The 25752-nt window shown below is 49.5% G+C and overlaps 1 protein-coding gene across 1 annotated transcript; it reads right to left on the bottom strand.

Moving 5' to 3' along the window:
- On the bottom strand, positions 1 to 25291 carry AXIN2 (axin 2). The gene is made up of 11 exons (XM_054171080.1): positions 25091 to 25291; positions 22997 to 23926; positions 16783 to 16923; positions 10987 to 11089; positions 8754 to 8894; positions 8037 to 8533; positions 7715 to 7897; positions 7212 to 7430; positions 6512 to 6607; positions 4806 to 4973; positions 1 to 216 (listed from the first exon to the last, which is right to left on the bottom strand). The coding sequence occupies exons 2-11, from the start codon at positions 23818 to 23820 to the stop codon at positions 90 to 92; spliced, it is 2499 nt and encodes an 832-aa protein (XP_054027055.1). The 5' UTR covers positions 23821 to 23926; positions 25091 to 25291; the 3' UTR covers positions 1 to 89.
- Between the last annotated feature and the right edge of the window lie 461 nt (positions 25292 to 25752).

Here is a 25752-nt window from a genome sequence, read left to right as displayed (position 1 = left end):
TTTTTTTTTTTCCTCCTTTCCTTGTCATCACTACTGTTGTGTGTCCACAGACTTTGCTAGCTTAACTTTTCTAAGAAATGCAGGTGCCATCAATCGATTCTTTCCACTTTTCCAAGGATCCTTCCTTCGTACATGGGCAGGATGGTTTCATCTTCCCAGATCTCTTCAAACACGGCGCCGCAGTCGAACTCATCACTGGCTTTTTTGAAGTAGTATCTGCGGTGAGGAGAATTAAAACACACTTAGGAATCAAAAAAGGTAAGGCAAAAGGAGGCTAGAACCACAATGTTTCCAGTCTCTCCCTCCTAGCATGCTCCTTCAGCACCCAGCATAGTCAGGAAAAACCTCAGGGTTGCTCATGTCCAGCAAGGACATGATTTATGTTTGTGAAGGCTGGGCAGAAGGGACAGCAGTAGGGAAGGGGAAGATTCAGACTGGACATCAGGAACAAGTTTCATCACCACGAGGATGTGGAATACTGGAGGGAGGTGCCCAGGAAGGTGGTGGAGGCCCCATCCCTGAAGACATGCAAGACCAGGCTTGATAGGGCTCTCAGCAATCTGATCTAGTGAAGGATGTCCCTGTTTACTGCAGGGGGGTTGGACTAGATGACCTTTCACGGTCCCTTCCAACCCAATGCATTCCATGATTCTATGAACATGAAAACATCCCCAGGGCTACAGGGACAGTGATGGGACAAGGGAGCATTGCTGTGCACACTCCTCAGCAGTGACAACAGCTTCTACAGTGAGTAAATTACACATGTTGGTAGTGGATATCCTCAGCAGTAAAGAAAATTAGAAAGTGGAGCAATTTCTGGTCAAATATCTCATTTTAAAAGCAAGTAAATACAGTTTCATTTTAAAAATAAACACAATTTCATTTTAAAACTAAATAAATACCATTTCAAAGCAAAGCATTCTTAAGGTTCCCTTCTCTCCCCACCTTCTTTCTTTCATGTGTTTTCTTCTTTCAAAGCTGAAGCCCAACATTAAAATTAGCAACTGTTATTAAAAGGAGAGGCTTTTTAGGCACAGGGATGGATTCAAAGGAAACCCTCCCAGCTTCCTGCAATGCAGAAGCTGAAACTCTGTGGTACTCCCACTGAAAAACAAAAGGCCTGGAGCCTGACACTCCGAACACCCAGATGCCTCCTTCACATATCCATTTTTAAGTGCCAGAAACTCCTGTATTTGTTTCCTGACGCTTCCCAGCACTCCAAGGCGTGGAGCAGAGCTGGACCAGCCTGCGGGATGTGACACGAGGAGGTCAAGTAGCAGTGTCCTGCATTCCTGCTCTTTTGCTCCGGGTCGTTAGATCATGAAGCCAACGCTCCCAGAGACAAAAAGCACCCCCACCCCTCCTGTGTCAAACAGTAAGGACCCCTCTATTATCCTGAATTAGACCGTTCAGCTTCTTGATTAAAGGTTCCTTTTATCCCGTTTGGAGCTTTCTTCCTTCTAAGGCTGCTTAATTGCATATGCACAAATGAAGGGCTTCCATTCAGAGGGGTAGCATTTAGGGAGCCTGTCCGTCTGCCGCCGCACACCTCCTCGGACATGCCTGCTCCCTTTGCAAAAGTGCTTTGCCATCTGATCACCAGGGATGGAAAAACCTTCATCAGATGGATTACAGAGGAAAAAAAAAAAAAAAAAGGGAAGGAAAAAAAAAAGCCACTCCCCTGTAGTTTCCAGACAACTGGGGCTGGCAGATGTTTGTTGGGGAAAAGGGTTCTGCAATTATTACTTTTTCAGTTTAAAAAGGAGAACAAATTCAGCTCCCTTTGACTATTAAGACTAAAAGAGCCACATCAGGGTCTTAGAATTTGTTTGGTTTGGGTTTTTTGTTTGTTTGTTTTTAAAAGTGACTTCTACTACAGAGTTTTAAAACACTCACAACAGAACTCTTATTTATTTTGAGGTACCTTAAAATCATTTGGGTAGGGGGACAAAAGATGGGGTTTTGGCCAAAGCAGTGAAGGCAGCTCCATTCAAGGTGCAGTTAGGATTTATGTTGGTCGAGTCATTCCAAGCTGAACTGACTCATGTTGTGTCTTTAATGGCTCAGCAAGGAAAAACATCTTATTTAAGTCCTTCAGAGCTCCTTGAAGTCAATGACCCAACTTTCATGCTGCAGGTCAAGGCCACAATTCCCCAGGCCAGCAGCCTTGAAACCAGCCCCCCCCCCCAAAAAAAAAAGCCTAAGGAAAGTTTGAATGAATGACAAAGAACTTTCCCCTCCTCCCATTCCCCTTCTCCATCCCTCCCCAGATAACAGCCTCTCTTCCCCATAACTTTCTCTACAAGCCCTAGCACTGGCTGTGTTTACAGAATTTTTATTGGAGAAAACACAATCTGACCTTTTCCATAATTACAACCTTATTTCAGAGAGAGAAAAAAATAAAAGGGGGGGGGGGGCGGGGGGGAGGGAAATGAAGAGGCAAAGCAAACAAATTTCAATAAATAAATCCTCCCCCACATCTTCAAACAAGTCACTCTGCTCATATTTGCTCAGAAATGGGCTTTCCATTGAAACATATTTTATGTGGCAAGCTTTGCTCTCTTTTTATCCTTCTCTCTCTCCCTCCCCTTTTTTTCTCTCTCTCATTTTTTGGGACATCTGGCACCAATCGAGGCGAGCAGGCCTGGCCTTACAGCTCTGTTTTGAACCGCTGCCATCTTCAGATTACCCGACACCACCCAGCCTTTTTGTGCGTGGATGTTTGTTTTTTGTTAACGCCATCAGTATTAAATCACTGCTTAATTCCACACCCCCACCCCCCCCTTTTTTTTTTTTTTTTAATTTTAGGGGAGGGGGCAGAATGGGGGGGGGGGGGACACAAAAAAGCAGCAGTGATTTCCCAGTGGCTGCCCCACGGCGGGGCCGGCCACTGGGCTCTGGCATCATGGGAGCCCGAGGTACCCGCCTCACAAACTGATCCAATCAATGAAGAATTTGGAGAGTGGAGCATTTCTGCATGTCTTTGTGCATTAAATGAAAGGCAAAGGCTTCAAAGACATGCTTATTAAATGTGCCTTAAAAAGAAATCAATGCCAGATGTGACCAAAGCAGCCTAGTTAGTGCCTCCCCATAACACACACACACACACACACACACACACACAGAGACTACTCCGGGCACTGCGGACCTCTTCCCTGAAGGTCACCCGCAGTTTCACTCAAAGTCCAGCCAAAAGTCAAAGCTTAGATCAAAATGATTCCCTGGAGGTACACACATTTGTGTAATTAGTTTCACCTTGTGTCTGTGCAAGATAAAATACTGGGCACCTACCCAAATCCTTTTTATAAATTTCTGTATTGTCTTTACCCAGGTGTAAAGGGGTGAGATCTAAGCAGAAGGTTGTTTCATCCTTGTCAGTCACTTAAAAACATTTTCTAAAGTAATTACAGCCTGACAAGGCACAAATAATTGCACCTAGAGGGGCTTCTTTTGGGCCACAGAGGTTTTGGTAGTCTAGTCCTGTGCTCAGGCAACACTCAGAAAGTCACACAAAACAAACAATAAACGGCTGAGGGTTTTTTTGAGGGGGTGGGACTACATGGCCACTGGAACAGTAGCAGCCCAGTGGTGAGGCCAGAGAAACTGGTCTGCAACTGGGGCAACAAGGCTGCATCAGCTGAAGGAAAAGTGTGAAAGGCCAGAAGAGGTTTTAAGGGTTGGAAAGTGGTGTGAAGGTGCAAGGCGGCCAAGAACCTCTCCTGCACGTTGTCCAGGTTGGGTGTACTTGCAGGTTGCTGCCATCTGATGGCAGCTGGGTGGGCTGCAAAGAGGGTTTGGGGGACAGGTTGGTGGGGTTCCACTGTGCAACAGCCATAGACAGACCCCAGCCTGAGAACACCCTTGGGTGACCTACTTCTGAGCTGCAAAGGTGGACTTTCCAAAGCTAGATACAGGCTAGTGATGGAGCACCAGCTGGGAAGTCCTCATACCAAACCCAAATGACCATTTGGAGGTCAAATCAGAGGCTGCCAGTTACAGGGCAAGCCCTTCAGCTCTTTGAAGCACCACCAAATTACTGCAAATTCAGAACTTCACACTGGAGTTCCCCTCTCCTGCTCACCCCGTGGGCGATGTGGGCAACAGATGATCCCAGGAGTGGCCAAATCCACTGGGAAAGTGCAGTGAAAGTAGCCAACATGAAGCTACTGCCATGGGAACTAGAGGAGAAAGGGAAGCAGTAAACTGGTTAAACTGGGAACTGGGCCCTAGAAACCAGACAGGCAGGGTTTGTTGGTGTTTCTGAGAAGGAACTCAGTACTGCTGGTGAAGCTTTCCCTTCAGGGCAGAGGTTTTTCTTTCCCTAATGAAGACAGAAGTGAGCTCACTGCACCTCAGCTACATGTCCAACACCCCAACCTTTCACTGACCCCATTTATGGCCACATCATTGGAAAACAACAAACAAACAAACAAAAACCTCACAACTTCAAGGAGTAGGCATAGCACCAAGATGAATGTTGACCCCCCCGTGTGGAAACACAACCCCACTGCTCCACACCTTTGCCACAAGACCATCATCCCAGCTTTTCCAGGTATTCAAGCATTTTGGACAAGGGCTGGAGCACAAAGCCTGCCAGCCTGCATTCTCATGCAACTGGGGGAAGAGGCTGGGCAGGAAGATGGAGGGGAGTTGGCCTCTCCATCAGAGGCCCTTTCTCCATCTCCAAGTTGCTCTTGGTTTGAGTAGGAAGGGAGTGAATGTGTCACTGCCAGCAGACCTGCAAAATATCTGCTGACTGTTTTCACTTAAATATACTAAAGAACAAACAAGTCACAGATTCTCACCTGTAATTTCCCTTTTTGCTCAGCTGTTCTTTAAAGTGCCCAAGTGTCAGGCTCTGGGCCTTTAACATCCTCCTGTAGGGAATTTCTTCTCCGCAAAAAAAATAGGTGACAACCAACTCACTGGACTGAGAGGTGTGAACAACTGGCAGTTTCTTTGGCTCTTTGTGACTGGAAAAGAGAAAACACAGACAAAACCCTCTATTTTTTCCATTTGAGGACAGGCTGTTTCACCACACTCACCCCAGCAGCATGCTGGTCAGAAATACCCTGGGTGTGACCCAAAAAAAGTCAGATATTCCTGTAGCCACCAGGAATTTGTCACAGTGTTTGCACAGCACTTTGCTGAGCTCCTGCTCACTGTGATGGTGAGAGGCATCCAGCCTTTCTTTACTGAAAGAGTGGACAGGCACTGGAATAGGTTGCCCAGGGAGGTGGTGGAGTCACTGTCCCTGGAGGCGTTCAAAAAAACATGTGGATGTGGCAACTCAGGACGTGATTTAGTGGCCATGGTGGTGCTAGGCTAACGGTTGGACTTGATGATCTTAAGAGGTCTTTTCCAGCCCAAACAATTCTGTGATTCTATGGGCAGCAGAGAACTCATCTCATTTTCATAGAATCATAGAATGGTCTGGGTTGGAAGGGACGTCCAAAGGTCATCTAGTTCAACCCTCTCCTGCAGTCAGCAGGGACATTCTCAACTAGACCAGGTAGCCCAGAGCCCTGTTGAGCCTCACTCCCTCATTTTATGGATGGGAGAACTGAGGAACAGGGGTTAGATGCCTGCTGGGAACATCAGAGAGAGGACCATGGACTAGGTGAGCAGGTGTAGGGCTCACCATGGACTAACTTCTACTTAGCAAGCCCCAGCACTGTCCGCCCCTGATTTTAAAAGGCTTGTTTCATCCACCTTCATACAAAACCTCTGCCAAGCTTTCTCTTCAGGCACAAAACCACCTGCAACCACCAGCAGCAAACAAAGCAAACCCACTGCCAGTTCTTCACCTGCAGTACACAGGCAATCATCTTATTTTTGCTGGCAAGAAGGATAAAATTAACTGGATCTTGTCACTTGCACTGAGCAACCTTCCTTACAGAATAATTAAAACAATATTAGCAGCAAAACGGCAACGCTCTAGCGAACGCCGTGCAGCCAAACCTACAACTGCTTCTGAGGCAATGTACACTTGGCATGTCAAGAGGTCACAAAGTGTTAGTCCGCAGTAATTTAGTCTTCCTAATTTGTTCTAAGTCTTTGTAGAGTGGCTTCAGAAAAAAAGCTGCTAGCAAAGACAGCTGGTGGACTTAAGGTCAACCAATTAAAAATGAAAGGCTCTAGTCAGGTGGCTCAGTCTGGACTTCAAACATTACTCATTGCTTAAGATGAAGAGGGTAAGAAAGAAAACTTTAATTATTTAGGCCATTTTAGACCTCTCTGTAGCAGATTTCTTGTTAAAAGAACCATCCTGTAATTAGACTAATCCAATCTTTGTCCACTTTACAGGAATGCAAGTTAAAAAGAGCCAGAGACAAGATTTGAAAATGTTTTGTTCTTTCTGTAAGAAGAATGTTTGAAAGCCAAAAAAAAAAAAAGGGAGATAGGAGAATTTCCTCTTTTCAAAGCAGAATCCATTTAATGCAAATATAATTCTGAGGCAGATATCTAAATATCTCTTTCCCAGGCCTTTTCCTGCACGTGCAATACTCACTCCTCTGTCGTCAGACTTGCATTGCAGAACAGGGTGCTTCCCCCCGGCACAGCAGCGCAGTGGTTTCGATCCCTCTGCTGATTTGAGGTCGAACATCTGAAGTGGAAAAGGGGAGGGTTAAGAAAGGAAAAGGAAAAAAAAACAGAAAAGGAAAAAAAAACCCCAAACTTTAGAAAAGAAAAAAAAATTGTTGAAATCCAATCTTTCTTAATTGAAGTCTCCTGTGGGTCGTTAAGTTCGCTCTTTGTATCAACCCTCACATGTTGTAAACAATCAAAGGAAGAATTAAAAATGCTGTGGGCTAATTTCTCCCTCCATCCCCAAATGAATGATAACCAGTCCAGTTCTCCACTTGGTATGTAGCTGGAGTCCATCCCAGAGGAAAAACGGGCAAATTACAGCCATCAAGAGAGTGGAAGTAATAGTCTAGGATTCAAACTATTTGTGCAGGGGTAGGGTGGGGTTGGAATAAGGAGGCTCATCTCTGGGGCTTGGCCAAGATGTGCCGTCATGCCTCCCCACGGTCTGGCCCCATGGCTGACCCTCTACCTAGGTCCATGTTCACACACTGCCTTGCCCACCACCATCCCAAGCATCAGCTGAGGAGCAGCACAACCACCACCCACCAAACCACTCCTACCTGTGCTGGCTCCCCAAACCCCACCATGGCACCCAGTGCCATCCCTCCCACCTCCCTTACCGTTGCTTCTGAGGCTTGGAGACCTCGGCGAGTCGCCGGCACGCTTCCTCCAGCTGTGCCAGGGTGTTGGGTGGGGTGAGCGGAGGCATGGCTGGGTCCTGGACGAAGGGGTGGGCAGGCTGCACCCCACGCGGGTGGCTGCCGGTCCCCCACGGGTGGTGGCGGCTGGGGGCCCCCTTGGCGAAGTCGGAGCTGTAGGCCTTCTTTGTGCTTTGTGTGCTTGGGGAGGGGAAGAAGTCGGGTTAGAAAAGCTGGAAAATATGACTTTAATAGCAGCTCCTATTCTGCTCGCTCCCTCTCAAAAGTCTGTCATAACATGAAAGGAGGTTTATTGCCAAAAACATGACATTTTTGTGGTTTTTCTGGTTCTGCGGAACAGCTTTTATATTAAACCGGAGGAGCAAAGAGTCTCATTTGTTTGCAGCGATTGTAAAAATAGACAGCCCGTGTAATATATAAATATTTACCGGCAGCGATAGTGCTGCAGACAGCTGCCTATTTACCTATGGGGCTTGTGCTTATTCTGTCTCTCGCTCTCCAGCATCCACTGCCAGACGTTCTGTGCCCGGTCCGCCTCGCCCCCCGGCAGCTGCATCCCACCGGGGCCGGGCAGCACCCCGTCCCCGGCCGGCAAGGTGATGCTCTCCGCTCCTCTGCCCGGCCTCTTCGGCAGCGTCCCCGACCTGCTGATGGCGAGAAGAGGACAGGAGACTACCATTAGTGACAAAAAAAACACCAAGCCCATTAGCCCCCATGCAGCCCAGGGGCTGTCCCCATCATGACAGTTTGGGGTTGGTACAATGGAGAGAGATGCTGATGACTTACCCGAAGGGCTCCAGCGGAGGGAGAGGGGGGTCCATGCTTTTCGGGTGGCCCTTGCACTTGGGGTAGCAGTAGTAGTCGCTGCCTGCTGGGCAGCAGCACTGCACCCGCTGAGCCGCCTCCGCTTCGATCTGCTCCTTCGTCTTGGGCATGGTGTGGTGGTGGATGTAGTGGTGGTGGACGTGCTTGGTGGTCTGCTTGGTTATGAAGCCCTTACCCACTAAGGCGCATGCCGCCGGTGAGGCCGCACTGGGCTGCAGCTTGCCCATTGGCAGGCGATCAGGGGAGCGGGCACGGGGGCTGTGCCGGCCCATGCCAGGCGACTGGCAGCCAGGGGTCTTCAGCACACGGGAGAGATGCTCATCCAGGATGGCCTGGGGGTCTTCCTCGTAGCTGCCAGAGGGCAGGAGCGAAAGCGTGTGCTGCGGGTGCTGGGGGTTCACCATTTCCCGACCACTCTGCAGGCTGGTGGGGAGCTCCGAGCCCTCCTTCTCCTCATCCTGCCGGCCAAGTGATGGTGAGGAATAAATGTAAGAGGATGGGGAAACAGCAAGGCATGCACTAGGATGTACCCCCCCCACGCCCCCCCCCCCCACCATGGGCTCATGAATCACAGTAAGATGGAAACATCTTCCTCTGTATGGGCAAGATATGGCCCTCTTCCATCCCTCCCTAAGCACACTACAAGCTCTTGCCCAGCTTCGGGAGGGTTAATCCTACCTCCTTGATTTGCTGCAGCCTCTCCTCCAGACTGTCCATGGTTTCCTGCTCCTGCTTTAGCTTCTCCAGCCGGGAAATGAGCTCGGCGGCAAAGGCAGCTGGCTCCACCGGGGTCATCTCCTTGGGAAGGCGGTGGGTCCTCTACAAGAAGCGGGGACAGAAGGCACAAGGCATGTTTAGCGGGCGGTGCGGGGCGCTTAGCCGGAGCGGCATCGCCAGCCCCGCTACGCTTGTTGTGTCTCCATGTTTGGATGAAAAGAAGACCGCAACTAGGCATGGTCTGCTCTGGATTTTTATGAGCTAGTGCTGTGGCCTCATGGAGTGACATCCTCCCCACCAGCGTTTGCCTTCGGCAGGAGCAGTTGGTCGCACTCTGAGGAACCCCGCTTGTTCTCTCTGTAGTACAACCAGCCCATCAGTAGCTACTCTGAAGTAGAAAATCTTCAAAGACTGTTGTCAAACATCAAAAAAAAAAAAAAAAAGGGGGAAAAAAAAAAAGAAGAAAAACCTCTGAGGTGGGAGGGAGAGACTTTAACTCAAGGAATAAAGTGAGTATAAACAGAAAGGAGTTGGAAATTAAAAAAAATAAGATGGGGGAGAAAAAGGGAAGGAGAAAAAAAAAAAGAAGGGGAAAAAAAAAAAGATGTCAAACGGTTGCAGATCAGAGAAGTGCTGGTAATTTATTTCCTGGCTACACACTGGGCACCTTTGAGGTAGTGTTGTCTCAACAGTGTCCTAGATCTCTTCCCCCCCACCCCCCTCCATCTCTTTGTACAGAAAATGAAGAAAGCTGCTGCAGGCTAGCGGTGCTACACTGCTGAGCTTGGCTGCCTCAAGCAGATCTATCAAGGGAAAAAGGGAACATCTCCAAATCAAGTGCAGAATATAAAAAGGCAAAACGTGAATTTCTGCCAAAAGAAGCAAACATGGCAGGAAAAGGGGAGGAAAAAAAAATGTAAAAAAAAAAAAAAAAAGAGGAAAGAGAAACCACCCAGCCAACTGTGCCCTCCCTCTGCCACCCCCACACACCCCACTCCTGCCCCCATGCTCCCTCGTTTCCCCCCCCGCCTCTGAAAGCAGAAAGCTGAACTGCCAACTCTTTCACATACTACCCACCAGATGAGGTGGGGCCTCTCTCCGGCAACCACTTAGCTCCAGAAATGATGTGAGGGTAGAAAAAGGCCACTCTGCTGGAAATTGTCACTCTTACACAAGCTGGCTCTATTCAGTCCCTGATCAAAGCACTGCCTTACAGAGAAAGTCGATTTGCACGCCCTGGGACAAAATAATCTAATTTACAAGCTCAGGCTATAGAACTTTCTTTAGGGAGGAAGGGGAAAGAAAGACAGAAGGGAAGAAGGGAAGAAGGGAAGAAGGGAAGAAGGGAAGAAGGGAAGAAGGGAAGAAGGGAAGAAGGGAAGAAGGGAAGAAGGGAAGAAGGGAAGAAGGGAAGAAGGAAAGAAGGAAAGAAGGAAAGAAGGAAAGAAGGAAAGAAGGAAAGAAGGAAAGAAGGAAAGAAGGAAAGAAGGAAAGAAGGAAAGAAGGAAAGAAGGAGATACCAAAAACTGCATAAACCAACCCCCCCCAGCTCCACCAGAAATATCATCTCTGATTTCTTGCTGCTTAAGACAGCAGAGAGAGGAATTTTAGCATATTAATCTCAAGACAAGGTAAGTTTACACTCGTCTGTGTAAACAGTTTATTCACTGCAGGAATCAGGAGTCTGCAAGTCAATGGAATTAGCAAGTCAGGGAGCTAATTTCTACAACGCTGTGGATCGCAGCCCCTCAGAGCCAGGCACCTTATCTGCTGCAAACGTCTCTTCCCTGGGACAACTCTTCCTTGGGACATGCTGCTGCCCACCAGCCTGCAGACCACGTCCCTTCCAAGGCCACTGGTCATGTGCATCAAGCCAAGCCCCAGTCTGCTCAGCACCAGAGGAGCTGTCAAGGTGGTGGTCAGAGCCAAGCCAAGGCATTTCCACTCAGCTTTAGGCCAGAAGGACAAATTCAGTGCCACAAAACGCCCTAATCAGCACCTGGTTTTCAGGGAAGGACTGCACAGAAGCAGGTTTCTGCAAGGATGTTGAGAGCATACAGCTCCTGCCCAACACTGAGCAGCATCCATTCTCTGGGATGGAAATGCTCTCCTCTTCTGCTCCTTTCCTTCCATGTGTCCTCATTCCCAGTCCCATAGCCAAACTCAGATCTTTGCAGCTCCCACCTGAACTTACCGGAAAATGAGGTAGAGAAACTTGACCATTGGCCTTGACGCTCCGATGCATTTCCCGCTGGAGCTGCTTCTTGCTCCCAATTCTGTATGGGGGGATCCCGTCTCTGCACATGGAAGAGAGGTCACCATCAGTTGGGGCTCTCCCTATGCTCTAAGCAAGACTCTTCTCTATCACCTCTGAAACCACCCAGGCATACCACAGGCCCATGTTCCCAGAGGTGCTTGAACCCTTTTGGGTGTCACCTGAAGCTTCAAACACCTGGTGGCCTGGGAAATGCCTCTGCCACCATCTACATGGATGTGCAGCAATTAAACTAAAGCTGAAATGCAAGCTGAAGGCAACAATCCATGGGAAGATGCCTGAAGATCCTTTCAGTTTCACTGCTGAGCCACCTTACAGTAAGGTCCTTCCACTCTTTAAGACCACAACTATTCTCAGGCTCTGAACACCCGATGGAGTGTCAGCACAGTGGAAACAAGAAGGAAGCAGCTGAAGATGGATGACCACCAAAAGGTTGCTCCCCAGCCCTAGCCTTGCTTAAGACCCAGGATGTTTGTCCTGCCCTGAGGCTGGCCAACACAAGCAGGCCACAGGACACGTAAGCAAAGCTGGGCTATATCCTCCAGGCAAGATGTTGCTCCCCATCCCCTTAGCCACAGCAGCTCATGGCCAAGAGGCTGTGAGAAGAGACCAGTCAAGCACTGGTGGGAACAGCCCCCTGCACAGCCCTGCTCGAGGCATCAGGAGGTGTTTTCATCTGGCCACACAGAAAATAACTTCAGTTAGGATTAAAGGGCCTGCTACAGACAGCGGGGACAGCTGGAAGAGCATGCCTGGAGATCCTGAATGTCTAATTCTACCCCTTCCCTCAGACTGGCTGAACACCCTTGATCTCTGGTCCCATCCCTTTCATTCACCTGCCCCCACACCTGACTCATCTCCTGAGTGGAGAAAATAGCTCCTGCCCAAGGAAGAGCAGTGGTGGCTGAGCAGACAGCAGTGGCCCCATTCTACTTCTAGAGGAGCCACTGCAGCGTGGTGTCCCTGTGTGCCACCTCCTGTAGTCACAGTGGTGGTGGGCACACACCAACATGTTTCAGACGTGCAGCTGGAGAGACAATGCCAGGGAACACCTTGCTGGAAACCCAGGTCCCTGTTCTCTTGAGGAAGATGATTAGATGCCACTGCTCCACACTCGAGCTTTGAAGCATGCTATCACAGGCCTTTGTGAGGATCTTGGCCAAAGCTTTCAGTTGCCATTAAATTGTTTTAATGAGTAAGATCAAACTGCAAAGCCTGGAGTGAAAGATTGGGGCAATTTCATCTTAATTAACTTGGAAAAATCTTTACAATAAAAGAGAGCATGATGGGATTGCAAAGAAAGTCCTTGATGTCACAAGATGAACATCAGCCTCCTCTAGACACAGTCTATGAGCACACATTACACTGTAAGTGAAAGGAGCTAATTGTCCTCATGTCTCCATTGCACAACACAGGACTCTGGAGTGTGCTTTCTGGGGAAGCAGCCCAGCACACACCAGCCATCACAGCCAGCCATGGCCACCAATTGCAGCTGCTGGTGGCTATCAAGTCTTTCTTCTCCACAGATCCATGGGGTGTCATGGCTTGGGGCACATGACGTACCTTAGTTTTGGGGGAAGATGAGGGAAAAGCAAATATAAGGTGAAAGCCACATCAACTGTACCTTCAGAGAAGTGTTTGTTAACTGAGGCTTACTGAGATAACGGTCTCTTAGGGAAAATCCTCAATAGGGGGAGAACTCAGTAAAATAAGCCCTGCAGAGGTAAAGCTGTCGGCATGAGCAGGTTACCTGCATGCACCTGGGACTAAGCCTATCAGCATCTTTAATGAAAGAGATGTCCTCTGTAACTGGCAGTCCAAGGCCAGATGGGGAAGCAGATGAATGTCTCATGTGTTCAACATGAGGGCACCCAAGGACATGACCACGGAACAAGAGACCACCTCACTGTCCTCCTGCATTCGCCACCTCTCTCCAGGTCTGCAAGTACAAAATGCTGCTCCCAACCCCTCTGCTATGGCCACCGAGCTGGGAGCACATCTCCTTGTGGGGTTCCCCCAAGATCCAAGCTCTTGAGGGGGACTGCCTCTGCCCAAAGGGACAGTCCTGTGGAGCAGAAGCAGGAGCTCACACCATTCCCAGGCAGAGTGGTTTGAAAAGAAGGAAAAGCAACACTGATCAAGCAGAACAGCTCTTCACTTCAAGATACTCTCTTGTTCAGGTCTGTACGAAAGCTTCTCTTGCCCCAAACAGCTCCTTTGGTTGTACCAGAGAGCCCCACATCAAACCTTCTGCTTCCTGCTTTTACAGACCTGCCTCATCAGAAGAATTTTACAACTTGTAATGACATGTGGAATGAAAAAAAAAAAGTTAAAAAAAAATAGTAGTTCATTGGGCTGGGAAGGCTGTGGCGCAGCTCAGGAAAGTCAGCTTGGGGAATGGGAAGGGACTTCTGCAGCCACTTTGATGAGTGCTGTCTAAACAAGTTAGGCCAGGGGGTTGTTGAGGTTAGACATTAGGAGAAAGTTCTACACTGAAAGGGTTATCAAAGACTGGAACAGGCTGCCCTGGGAAGCGATTGAATCACCATCGCTGGATGCATTTAAGCCAACCAGATATGGTGCTCAAGGATATGGTACAGTAGTGGCCCTGGAAGAGCTTGACAATGGTTGGAATTGATCTCGAAGGTCTTTTCCAACCATAGTGATTCTGTGAACTGAGGCCTTCCACATAAAGCAGAGAGAAAATGGACAACAGTAGGGCTGACAGGGTGACCAACAGGAGATCCCAACTGCAGGAGGGACAGATGGATGGAGCTGGAGCCAGGCTGAGTACACTAAGAGGTATGGGGGGTGAGGGATGAAGCTGATGCTGAAGCAGTCCCCTCAACCAGGAGAAAGTCCCTTCAAAATGAATGGGCTGAGGTTTCAGGGCAGGACAAGGGTTAACCCCAGCTCTCCAGGGGTCACCTCTGCTCTTGCCCCAGCAGCAAACATTTGCACTCCCTTTCTTGGCTACTAAAAACTGCAGGCTGAGGAACTGCAGAGTTTAGGCACTAAACAGTAAAGTTTAATTATAAACATTTCAGCTAACCAGGCTGGGGCTACGCCAATCTGTTTCTGGGGGGGAAACACTAGTTTGAAGTTTTCTACCCAGTCAGCTGCCATTTAAGCTGAGCCAATTATCTTAGCCTTTTGACTCAGATGTGCCTGACCTAACCTGAATGTAGTTTTACTGCTGCTTTGAAATATCAGACTCATGCGCATATGCATTCACTCCCATCTTCATTTGGCAACGGCTCTGAAACAAGCCTCTGATCTTGCCAACATCAAAAGCCTGGTTTGTAAGATAAGGTAATATTTGAAGTTTGCTCAGCAGCATTCCCCTGTGTCCAAAGTAAATCCATAAATAAGATATAAGCAAATAATAAAAAAAATCCCCTCTTTCCACCCCCCTCCTCCCCACCTCCCTCCTCAATCAAGAAATGGAAATAGGAATTTGCCTGATGCTTTGTGGCTATTGCAAAACAGATATGGATAGCCTGAGCCCTGGCACCTCTCATCAAACAAAACAGTATTTGGAGACTTCTGCTCATTCCAGCACAGTTCAGATGTAGATTTATTTTTACAGAATGCCCCTCACTTCACTGCTATGTCTGACAGACTTTTCCAGAACAAGCTTTTCCTCTTCACTTGATAAGCCGAAAGAACTGATTTGCATTTGCACCAGTGAAGAACAAACCCAGGCCCTCTGTTACAGGGGGAAAACCCTCCCAGGCAGGAGAGCACCCAGGCTCTGGGTTTGTGCCCCAAACACGTTCACAGCATCCTCAGCCACCAGCAGAACCAGGTGCCAGGAGAGGCTGCGGCTCCCACGTGTTTCACTGCAATCTTGGCAGCAGCCCTTCTCCTCTGCAAAGGAAGTTTTACATCAGCCTTAACTTTAAGCCCAGCCTCCAAAACTGCCAATTTTACCTCTCCCACTTCCAAAAACACCCCACATCCTGGCGTGCTTGGCTCTGGGGACGCCCAGGCAGCTCTGCAGCAGGAAATATTCCTTTTATTGCAAACTCAACCATCCCGCTGCCCCCTCCCCAGCCCTCCCCACCGCCCCCCAACCTGGAACTGCGGGCAGTTTAATCAGCCAAGCTTCCCCAAACTCTCACAGCCTGCACTGGCCATTGTTAGGGCAGGAAAAAACAGGCAGGCTCCTTTCACGCGCTGCTTTATGGGGAGCTCCTATTCACTTGTTCAAGCAAATTTCAAAGCGGGCTGCTGCCCTCTCATCCCCGCTAAGCTCCCCTGGACTAACAATGGGCTGAAAGCGATTCAGTTAAGCCTTTCATCCACCATGCACTTTATTTCTCACTCAGTGCTCTCATCTGTATAAGGCCTACAATTGGCATTGCTGTGAAGAGAGGGTATAATCCTAGCCCTGTGAATCCCAAGTGACCCTACACTGGTCCAGAAATGACTAACCCAATGAATGCTCTGTTGACACATGATCACATACAACCAGAGCCAGTAAGAAGAAATAAAGAAGTCACCCTATGATTCAGCTCTTTTATTTAATGCCAATATTGTTCAATAAGGGAATCTGGTGGGACAACAAACTGTTTTTTTCCATAATATCAGTTCAAAACACACATGTGCATTAAAAAAAAACAAAAAAACACAAACCACCAACAACAAAAAACCACCAAAAACAACCACCCAAACAACAAGCTTTTGTTTACACATCAAGGGGGTTTGGTAAATCCTGTTTTCTGTGGTGCATCATCAGGCAGCACTGTTGGCTTGAAAAACCCAGCATGTAAAGTTCTCCAAGGAGCACACAGTAATCACTGGACCCATCTGACAGACACTGGAGAATGTTTCACCAAGAGATGAGGACCAGGAATGCAGCACTCTGTTTACAGCTAGGCTTTTCTAGAGCATTTCTCCTTAAGTGAAGATCATGAAACACAAATGGCAAAATCCACCCTCTGCCCAGTTAAGAAAATGGTCCTTAGAAGCACTAAGTGAGGCCTACTGTCTCCTCTACACCAACACACAAAAGCACTGTTTCTCTCCTGCTGGGGAAAGCAAACTGAGGCAGAATGGCCAAAGGACTTGCTCCCAGTTGCACACTTCTCAGCAGACTCAGGAGAAAAAGACAGATCCTGCAATTCCCAGGCTCAGCCACAGCATCATCTCTCATCCTTACTCTCCTGAAACACCCAGAACTGATCCATGCAGCTCCATTCAAATCGCTCTTTGAAGACCGCCCCAGCCACACTAGATGAGCAGCTATTTGCCCCTTCAGGTCACTGGCCCTACTAATGTAGATTCTGCCATTAATGATGAACCTTAATTACAGAAAGTACTTCCTACAGGAAGTAATCTCCTCCTCTTTGATGACTGATAACTAGTTCAGGAAGCCTGGCCTTAAGACAAAGGCTGACGGAGATAGGCTCCTTGGGTTACTCAGGCAGCACCATTAGCATCAGGGAGAACGTGTTTGCTCAGCTGCAGCTGCAAAAGGGCAGCAGAGGGATCCATGATTTTACTCCATCTGATATCTCCACCGACTGATGAAGCACAAGGTTACCATGCCCTGCTACACCTCTCTGTTGTTTGGGCAGCCCCTGGCAAACAGCGACCAGAATTAGATGATGATCCTGAAGCCACCACTCCCATAACACCCCATGGTGCACCAGCACAGCTGATTCACAGATGAAGCACCCCAAAATGACCCAGCCAACAGAAGCTACTTACACACTGCTATCCGTCATTGACATGGAGTCATCCGTCAGAGCATCACTGGATATTTCGCTGTCATTGGCGCTGGTGGCTGGGGCAAAAACGTAGCCAGAATTCACATGGTATGGGTTAACAGGGTCGTTCCTCTTGAAGGACCTAGGGACAAGCAGAACAGGAATACAGTTAATAACCAGTCAGGGGCTAGGAAAAAGGACACTCATTTCATGGTGGCACTCTCCTTACCAGCACTAGGCACACCACCTGCTCAACCTCTTTAGAAGCAACTGACCATCCACTTGCTCAATCAGGACATGCTCCATCTAAACACATCCAAAGTCCACCTTTAAAGATGCTGCTTTAGCATTTGCAGCATGCTTTAGAGAATCCCAGAAAGCATCTCTGCATACCTTCAAAAACTTGGTCCTTAAAGTTTGATGCTGCACTGCTGAAGTCAGCAGGAGTTTTGCTGTTGGCATCAGCAGGCAAAAGATCAAGAAGTTCATAGCCCAAGCTACACTGAAAGATTTGGAGGCACCAGCTAATAAATGCTTAAGTCCACTCTGAAGACAGGAGTTAGGGCTCCTTTAGGAACACACATTACAGTGTCTGTGTTGCCTGACATGAGAACTACCTGAAACGACTGGAGCAGGACCACTAAGTGTCAGTGGAGGAATGGACAGGGCTGGAATCTGTTGTCTCAGAGTTGGCCTCCCAAAGCCAGGGGTCATCCTTCTGCCATTATACAAACATGCAATAAAAAGGCCATTTTTAGGAGAACCTGCTACTTGTTTGACTTGACTTGGGGAGGACGAGGATGGGGGATGTCAGGACAGGAGCAGCAAGTTGTATGAAAAGGCATGTGGGTGACTGATACCAACACCTTTAGAGAAACAAACCCAGAGCCAAGCCTGGATGTCGAGAACCCAAGAGTAGCCTTGTGAAAAATTCATGAGCAGTGACATGAGCATGGCAGGGTCACCATGGCAGGGTCACCATCACACAGAGGAAGGGACCTGGGCTTCCCCCTGCTCCTTACCTCCCATCACTCCAACTTCCCAGCCAGGATCAATATACATATCTTCAGCAGGTGATAAGGGGATTAAGCAGGGAGGTTTGAAAGCCCCATGTTAAGGTGCACATTTTGTTCCTCTTCCAGGGAAAGATGGGGTTGTTAAGCTTCTCCCTTTGTATATCAAAGCAAAAGGCCTTGTCATCTGATAAGGACTGCTGATTTTAATAATTAGGGCCACTTACCCAGGACTTGGGGGCCTAAGGAATGTGCCAACAGGCTGGGCAGGTTTTTTGCTGGTTTTTTTTTTTTTTTTTTTTTTTAATGGTCTTTCCACCTCCCTGCCCCCACAGGGAGGGGGTTGGAGGGGACCAGCTGGGTTGAAGTGAGCAGCAATGTCCTCCCACTGCTCTCCATCCCTCACAAACAAGCAGGCACCCCCGCTGCCTGCCGCGCATTCCTGCTCTGCCAGCACTGCAAACAGGAGCCTCCACAAAGGCCTAAGTTAAAAAACACACAAAAAAACAAACTAAAAAAAAGAAAAAGGAAAAATAAAAGGAGGGGGGAAGTGTGGTGGGGAAGATAGGCCTCTCTGGTATGAGAGGCGCGGGGCTGGCTGCAGGCAGGTATTCAGCCCAGCCGGGCCTGCATTCCTTTCCGAAGGAGGCCAAGGCATTTCTGATGGGGAGATCAAGATGTTAGAAAATATAGAACTGGGAAGAAGGAGGGGAAAGAAAAGAAAAGGGGAAAAAATTTAAAAAAAAAAAAAAAAAGAGAGAGAGAGATATTAAGGAATGCCACAGGAAAGAAGTTAAATCTTCAAAGATAAATTAACTCCACATGTGGGTGAATGCTAAGTTCTCCTACTAGGAAAAAGCTCTAAAAACAATGCAGTTTTCTACTCCGATTCAGGGGGAAGTGCAGTGCAAGGCACCCTTCCTAGGTCCTTGGTGGGCTGCTAGGTCCACTGTGTAGGGGACACAGATCTTACAACTACTTGAGTTGAAACCATCTCAGGTCTTGGAGCACATCCACATCTAGCGCTTTGAGGACCACAAGGTTCAAGGGTGCAGGATGCTTCAAAATGCTCGAGGGTGCAGGAGGCTCCAGGAGGCTCCCCAGTACAGGACCACCACCTTGGCTGGGAGGTGTCTGTGTCATCCCTGGCTTCATCCAGGAGGGTTGATTTGCCCTGTTCTACCAGCAGAAGATTGCTGGAGAAGCTGGGCTGGGGGCAGAGGCAGTGGGTCCATATCAGTATGACACAGGGAGAGGAGGTGTGTCCCAAAACAGTGTCTGGAAAGATGTAATTAGAGAAAGTGGCCAGAAGTAACTCATCTCCCCATCAGCACTGCCTTGCAGCGCCAATTCACCTACTAGCACCTCATGGCCACAAACCAGAATTCCCTAAAGCTCCATCTCCACACTCCATCTCCAACCACCCCTCAGAAATCCTCCTGTCCTTTCAAGAAAAACCAAGGGGGGGGCTGGGTTTGCTAATTTTTATTATTATTATTATTTTCAATCTGACCACCTCACTACAGTAATTGCACCCAGATGCATCAAGCTGCCTGCAAGGGTTTTAAATTCCAAGGGAAAGCGGTGGTCTCCTGCCACAGATGCTGCACACACAAACACCCAGCCCAGCTCCAAACTCCATATGCAAAGTGTTTTCAGCTGTCAGGTAGCAGTTGCTCTGGAGCTTCAAGGAGAATGTCTGATGTTTCTCAGCCTATTCTTATCTTGATGCAATGACACACAGCGTGTAACTCTCTACATGCTATGTTAGGCAATGGGCATATCAGAGGCATTATAATGCCATGAAAATTTCTGGGGCTCTTGCTTGTAGCCCATGTTATGAAGGTACCATTTTAGTTGGGGTGGTTTTTCTATTTGTTGGTTGGTTTTGGTTGTTGTTTTTTTTATTGTCATACTCTGCTGCTTAAGAAATAAAAGTTCTCTGGCAGCTCAAACCACAGATTTATGCAGACAGAGAAGGAAAATCTACAAGGGGCATTTTGAGGCAAAATTGAATCTCATTAACTATTTTCTTGGGACAACCATCACAGAGCAATCATGGGTTTAGAAAGAAAAAAAAAAAGGAGGGGGGACACCCTCATGCACAACACCCCCCCAAAAAAGTATATTTTAACAAATCTATGTTAATCACAGCTTCCATGCTCTAATTGTAGCACACTGCTTCGAGCATAACTTTACAATGGCATCATTTACTTTGATAATTGAAGCCAAACTTGGTTCCAATAATTTCACACACAGGGAGCTCCACCAGCGGGTCCTTTCAAAGGCCAGGAAGCACTGGGAGCCGGCAGAAGGCCATCTGCAAACCCCAGCCTTCCCAGAGCAAGCCCAGTCCCACCGATGCTGGAGCCTAATGGGAGGCAGATGAGTCCACCTTGGACTGCACAAAACCACGTTACGGAGCGGCACTGCAAAGGAAGAAGCACCCTCTGTGTACACAAAGTCGTGCGTGATAAATTTAGAAGCGCGGATAAATAATAGCTGGAATTCCTGGAGCATGGGGCCAGGTCCAGCACAGCGTGGGGAGGCCAGTTTTAACCACACCACAACCTACAAGGGAGGGGAGTTGCTTTGAAGGACAAGAGGGAGGTTCTACATTTAAAATACTCCCTGTATTAGGGCTCCAAATAGACAGCCAGCAGCGTGCAGCACACGCCTGGTTTGCAGCCAGGTGCAAAAACTGTGTTTTCACTTGACTTCTCCTGTTCCTGTCCATCACTGATGCTGGGGCCAAACAAAGTCTTTCAACTTGCATGGTGTCTGTGGTCTTCTGTTTGCTGTGGTTTTGGCAGTGACTCCGTGCCCTGGGATTTCCAGGTGGTCTCCCATCCAAACACTGGGTTGGCCCAAGATTGCTCTGCTCCCACCATCAGGTGTGCTCAGCCCAGTGCTCCCAGCTTTCACTGCTCTAATCACATTGAAACCCACTGAAGCGAACAGCAAGAGCCTGCACAGCACTTCAAAACCATAACGTGCTGAGCAGAAATTCTTTAATTCCATCACACACACGAGGAGGGAGGTGTGGTTTGGCCACTCACCAGGAAATACTTTGTGCAAGCTTCAGCTCCAATCCTAAATGCAATCCTAAATGCTGAGTGATGAGAGATAACCCATCCATATGCTCATCAGCTTCTAGCACATGCACGCACAAGTGGCTTCACAAATGGGTAGCTCGGGGAGGAACTGAGAAAGCATCTCAGCTTGACCTCACTCTCTTTGCATTGAGATCTCTTGGCCCCATGGAGAGCAAAAGCTCCTGGAAATTCAACAGAAAGTGATCAAAGCAAAATGCACTACCTAATGTCCTAGGAGGGTAGATCTGACATGTGAGGAGCATGCTGCATTAATCCCTGGACAAAAAAAAAAAAGAAAGGAAGGAAGAAAAAAAAAAGGAGGGGGGGGTGAAGGAAAGGGAAGAAAAAAAACCACCAACAAAACAACCCAGCACTAATCAGGCAAGCTGCCACAGTTCTGCGAGAGCTCTCCTGGACAAGGCACATGTGGGTTTTTAGCAGGGCCTGCAGCTCTGGTAGAACATTACAGCCAAGCCCTTCCAGCACTGAATACCAACAAAGGCTGAGAGATAAAAGCATCAAACATCCCCCCTCCTGGAAAGCAAGCGAAGGGCAGCAGTTCAAACCAAGTTCTGGAGAACAGCAGATGCTCAGTTAACATTCAGGCACGAGATGAAGATCCCAAACCCCAAGTCCTCCACAGACCAGCTGCCAGTGAATGCCCCCTCCCCGCACAGCCCCCCAGCAGGAGAGGTCCAAAGGCCACACCAGGACAAAGCGCATCCCTCCTCCTGTCTGCACCCACGCCCATCACCCCTCCATCACCCCTTTGCTCGCAGGATGGGCCTCCAGGAGAGGACCAAAAGAGGCCTCTGGCTTAGCAGCACCCTCAAGTGCAAGAGGACCCTCCCAGCTCCCAGCAGCTCGGCATAGGGAAGCCCAGCACAGCTGGAAGCTCTCCACAAGGCAGGAGAGGAGGGAGCGCTCCAGCAAAGCCTCCCCAGGAGAAGCTTGATGCCCTTTGATGTCCATGAATCACAGACACGCTCTCAAAATTCCTGTAAACGAGATGTCAAACACTCACCATACCAAACCCCAACCTCCTGGGCCAGTGGAGGAGAGCGCACATCTGCCAGCAGAGCCCTCTCCCCTCAGCCCTGATTCAACAATCCACGTTTATGGCAAGGGTGGGGAGAGGAAAGAATACATTTTCAGAGGATTATACAACTCATCATTTGCTCATCAGTCTCTCTTTCCCATCCCCCCCTTCACTTTGAGATGGCTCTTACTTTCTTCACCCTCACACTGCTGTGCCATCAACATTTCCAACAACGGAGAAGGGTCCAGCAACACATATGCACCCCAAGACAAGGACACAAAACGACCCTGCCACCACACGACACTCCTCCCATCCTCACAAGCTGCCACTGCTGCAACCGCCTCTTAATGAGTTTAACTTTGAGTGCGCGGCCAACAGGGGAGCACCAAAGATCTGCTGTTACTCTCTACCTGCAACATTTCTATCACCTTAAGTGCTACACGTTAAGTATCCTCCTGCATACATTGGCTCAAAGCCACACTGAATGACTTTGACATGACACCAACACCCAACGCGATGGGAGAGGCTGCACATCACACACAGAAAGCCAAAATAAAAGCAGATTTGGTGCAAGTTGCAGAGTTTGATGTAATAAGTGCATGCATTTCCTCCTCCATGACCGCACAATTGCTTCCCACATAACCAACATAGTTAAACACTGGTTGATGGTGGAGCTGGGGAACTGGTAGGTTACATTATTCATGCGTCTCTATGATCCACTCTACTACTGCTCTTAATAGGTTTGAAAGTTGAACCAATAATTAACGTATGTCCGGAGGACATAGCTGCTCTGAAGTTTTTGATCTAGAAGGGAGCTGAAAGAGCCAAGAGGGCTTAAGAGCACAGTATCTTGTTTTCCTCTGCACAGAGGGAAAAAAAAAAAAGGCAAATCCAGCCAACACCCCCCCAAATTCCAGTGCTGGGAGGTGTGGGGAACCCCCCAAAATCCAACCTGCCCTCAACACCCTGCTAGGTCCTCAGCACACCAGCCCAACAGCCTTCCTTCCGAAATGCACTCCCAAAGTCCTTGAAGTTAAGACAAAGCACCATTCCCAGGGCTTCCCTTACCTGTACCCATTCTCCAGCGTCTCTGTAGCTCTGACATTCGCCGTAACCCTCAACGTCTTGCTGGATAGTCCAACCACCGAAGGCAAGATTTTGCTTTTAAAGTCTGCACAGCTCCACTCCTCTTCTTCATTCAAGGTCGGGAGATAGCCACAGACAACTTTTAAGCTCCCCAGTCCGTTGCTGTTCATGTAAGCAGGATTTTCTCCTCCACTCCTTACATATTCGAGGTATATATCAGAAGTTAAAAACATCTGGTAAGCATTTTCCTCCATCACAGTCTGAATCTCAGTCTGTGCCTGATCAAACATGATGGAATCTATCTGCTGCTTCTTGATGCTATCCCTTATATAGGTCTTGGTAGCAGGCTTGAGCTGCTTGGAGACGATGCTGTTGTTCTCGATGTACCTTTTGTATATAGCTTTGGCTACTCTTAAAGTTTTGGTATCCTTAAGGTCCATCTGCCTGAAGCCATTGCAGGCAAACCAGAAGTCTAAGGTATCCACACATTTTTCCCTTTCCAGGAAGGTCCGAAAAAGATAGGCACCATCTTGATCTCCCAACAAGGAATGCAAAGATTTGGTCCATCTGGCCAGAGGAGAGTCTGGGGATGCACTGCCTTCCGGCTCCCCGAGCCCATTCTCATTCCTCCGCGGGGCAGGAGGCACCGGCATGGCCTTGAAGCTTTGGCTTTTGGGGAGAAACGAGCTGGCGAGTTGAGGACATGGTGCTTCTCCTTCCTCCCCCGGGACAGGGGGTCGAGGAGCGTCTTCCCTGAAGCTGCTGCTAGGGTCTGGGAGGTGGGCGAGGACCACAGCGCTGCTCATGGTTCCGGAGCCCGATGGGGAGAGGAGCTCCCAGTTGCTCCAGGAGCTGCCTTCTCTTCTGCCTGCCTCTGCTTGGAGTCAGCAGGGGATCCTCTGAGCCTCCTCTCTGCGAAGAGAAAAAAAAAAAGGGGGGGGGGGGGGGAGGGGGAGAAAAAAAGGAGTATTGATCTAATCAAAACCAGATCCTCCCAACATCAAAGACAAAAAGTAAACAGGCTTTTCAACTCTTCACAGTCACAGAAGGAAAAAAAAAAAAAGGAAAAAAAAAAGAGAGCAGGAGAGAAAGGCAGGGTAAGGCAGCGGGAGCGCGGCTCTATCGCCAGCCCGATCGCGACTATCGGATCCGCTCCGCTGAACTCCCGCCGCACTTTTAGCGGGGCAGGGGGGAGGAGGTGGAGGGGGGTTGAGGGGGGGCTTGCAGTAGGGCTCCCCGACAGCTCACGCCAGCACAGGGCGTCCCTACCCCGGCATCTGGTTTCCATTTCTCACCCCCTCCATACCCCCCTCGCCCTCCTCCTCCAGCGCGCATGTTGCGCGCCCCACCAGCTCCGCGCAGCCGGAGCCGCGTACCCTCCCACCCCTTCCCGGGATGGGCTTTTTGGGGAGCTTCTCTGCCGAAAGTGTTGGAGCAAATACCCACCCTCCCTAGCTCCCCCCCCCCCCCAAAAAAAAAAAAAATTACTCGGGGGAGTGTGGGGGGCTTCATGCGCGGTGGAGGTACCTGGGCGCAACGAGGCATCCCGGGCCGGGCAGCCCCTAGACACCCCCCGGAGCCCGGAGCCATCAAAGCAAGCTCCGGAAAGAGGAGAATAAATAGAAGGGCGCACCGGGGAGGGGGTTGCAGCCCCCGGGTGGTGCCAACCTCAGCCGGCCGGGCTTCCCGGCGTGCAAAATAATAATAAACAGTAAAAAATAATAATAAATAATGATAATTAGAATAAAAACCTGCTCCAGAAATGGCGACGGGCTGGGAGGAGAGAAGTCGGAGCTGGAGCTGGAGCTGCGAGGGGGGCGAGGGGGAGAGGAAGGGAGGAGGGGGGGGGGTGGGGTGGTGTAGAAAAAGTCCGGAGCGACTTAGATCCTCCGAGTCCTGTGCAACAAGCCGAGCCCGGCCGCGCCCGCGGAGGCAGCGCGACCGCGCAGCGCGGGCACAGTAAAGATCCCACGCAAAAAAAAAAAAAAAAAAAAATCAAATCCAAAATAATCCGTATTTTAAAGCAAAATAAGCCGCCGGGAACGCGGCCCCGCTGCCCCCGAAGTTGCCACTCACCGCGGAGCCGGAGCTCGCTGCGCGCCCGCAGCCCCGCCGCTCTCCGCCGCCGGCAGCGCGCAGGCTGGCCCCGCTCCCCCCGCGCCCCTCGCTGTCCTTCCTCCTCCTCCTCCTCCTCTCCTCCCCGGCGGTGCAACCGCATCGGAGAGCATCGGGAGAGGGGGGTTGGGGGGGGATGTGGGAGAGGCGAGGGGGCTGCGAGGGAAGGAGCCCACTGCGATCCGCACCTCCCTCCTCTCCCTCCCCGGGTTATTTATTTTATTTATTTTAAATACAAAAGCGCTGGTCCCTCCCCCGCCGCCTCCCCCTCCCGCCCCTCCCCGCGGCCCCGGGCTCTCCCCGCCAGCACTGCGCGCATCAAAGCGGAGGCCGGCGGAGCGAGTCCTGTAAGGGCGGTAGCGCGGTTCCGCACCTCCCGCCCCGCTCCTGCATTAAAAAAAAAGAGAGGCAAAACCAGAACTAAATGTTGTTGTTTGTTTTTTTTAAATTAAAAATAAAGAAGAAGAAGGGGGAGGTGGGGGGGAGCAACCCTGCCCCTCCTGGTGCTCCCGCCCCTAGGTATCGCCGGTGTGGGGCGTGGGCTGAGGCGCGGGGGGGAACCTTCTGCCCAGGCAAAGGGCCGGGGGGGAGCTTCTGACCATTCGCGGGGAAAACAAAATAAT

This window comes from Dryobates pubescens, chromosome 20 (genome assembly GCF_014839835.1).
Source record: "Dryobates pubescens isolate bDryPub1 chromosome 20, bDryPub1.pri, whole genome shotgun sequence".
Taxonomy (NCBI): domain Eukaryota; kingdom Metazoa; phylum Chordata; class Aves; order Piciformes; family Picidae; genus Dryobates; species Dryobates pubescens.
The sequence above is the reverse complement of the archived record's forward strand: the minus strand, read 5'-3'. Positions and strand labels throughout refer to the sequence as shown.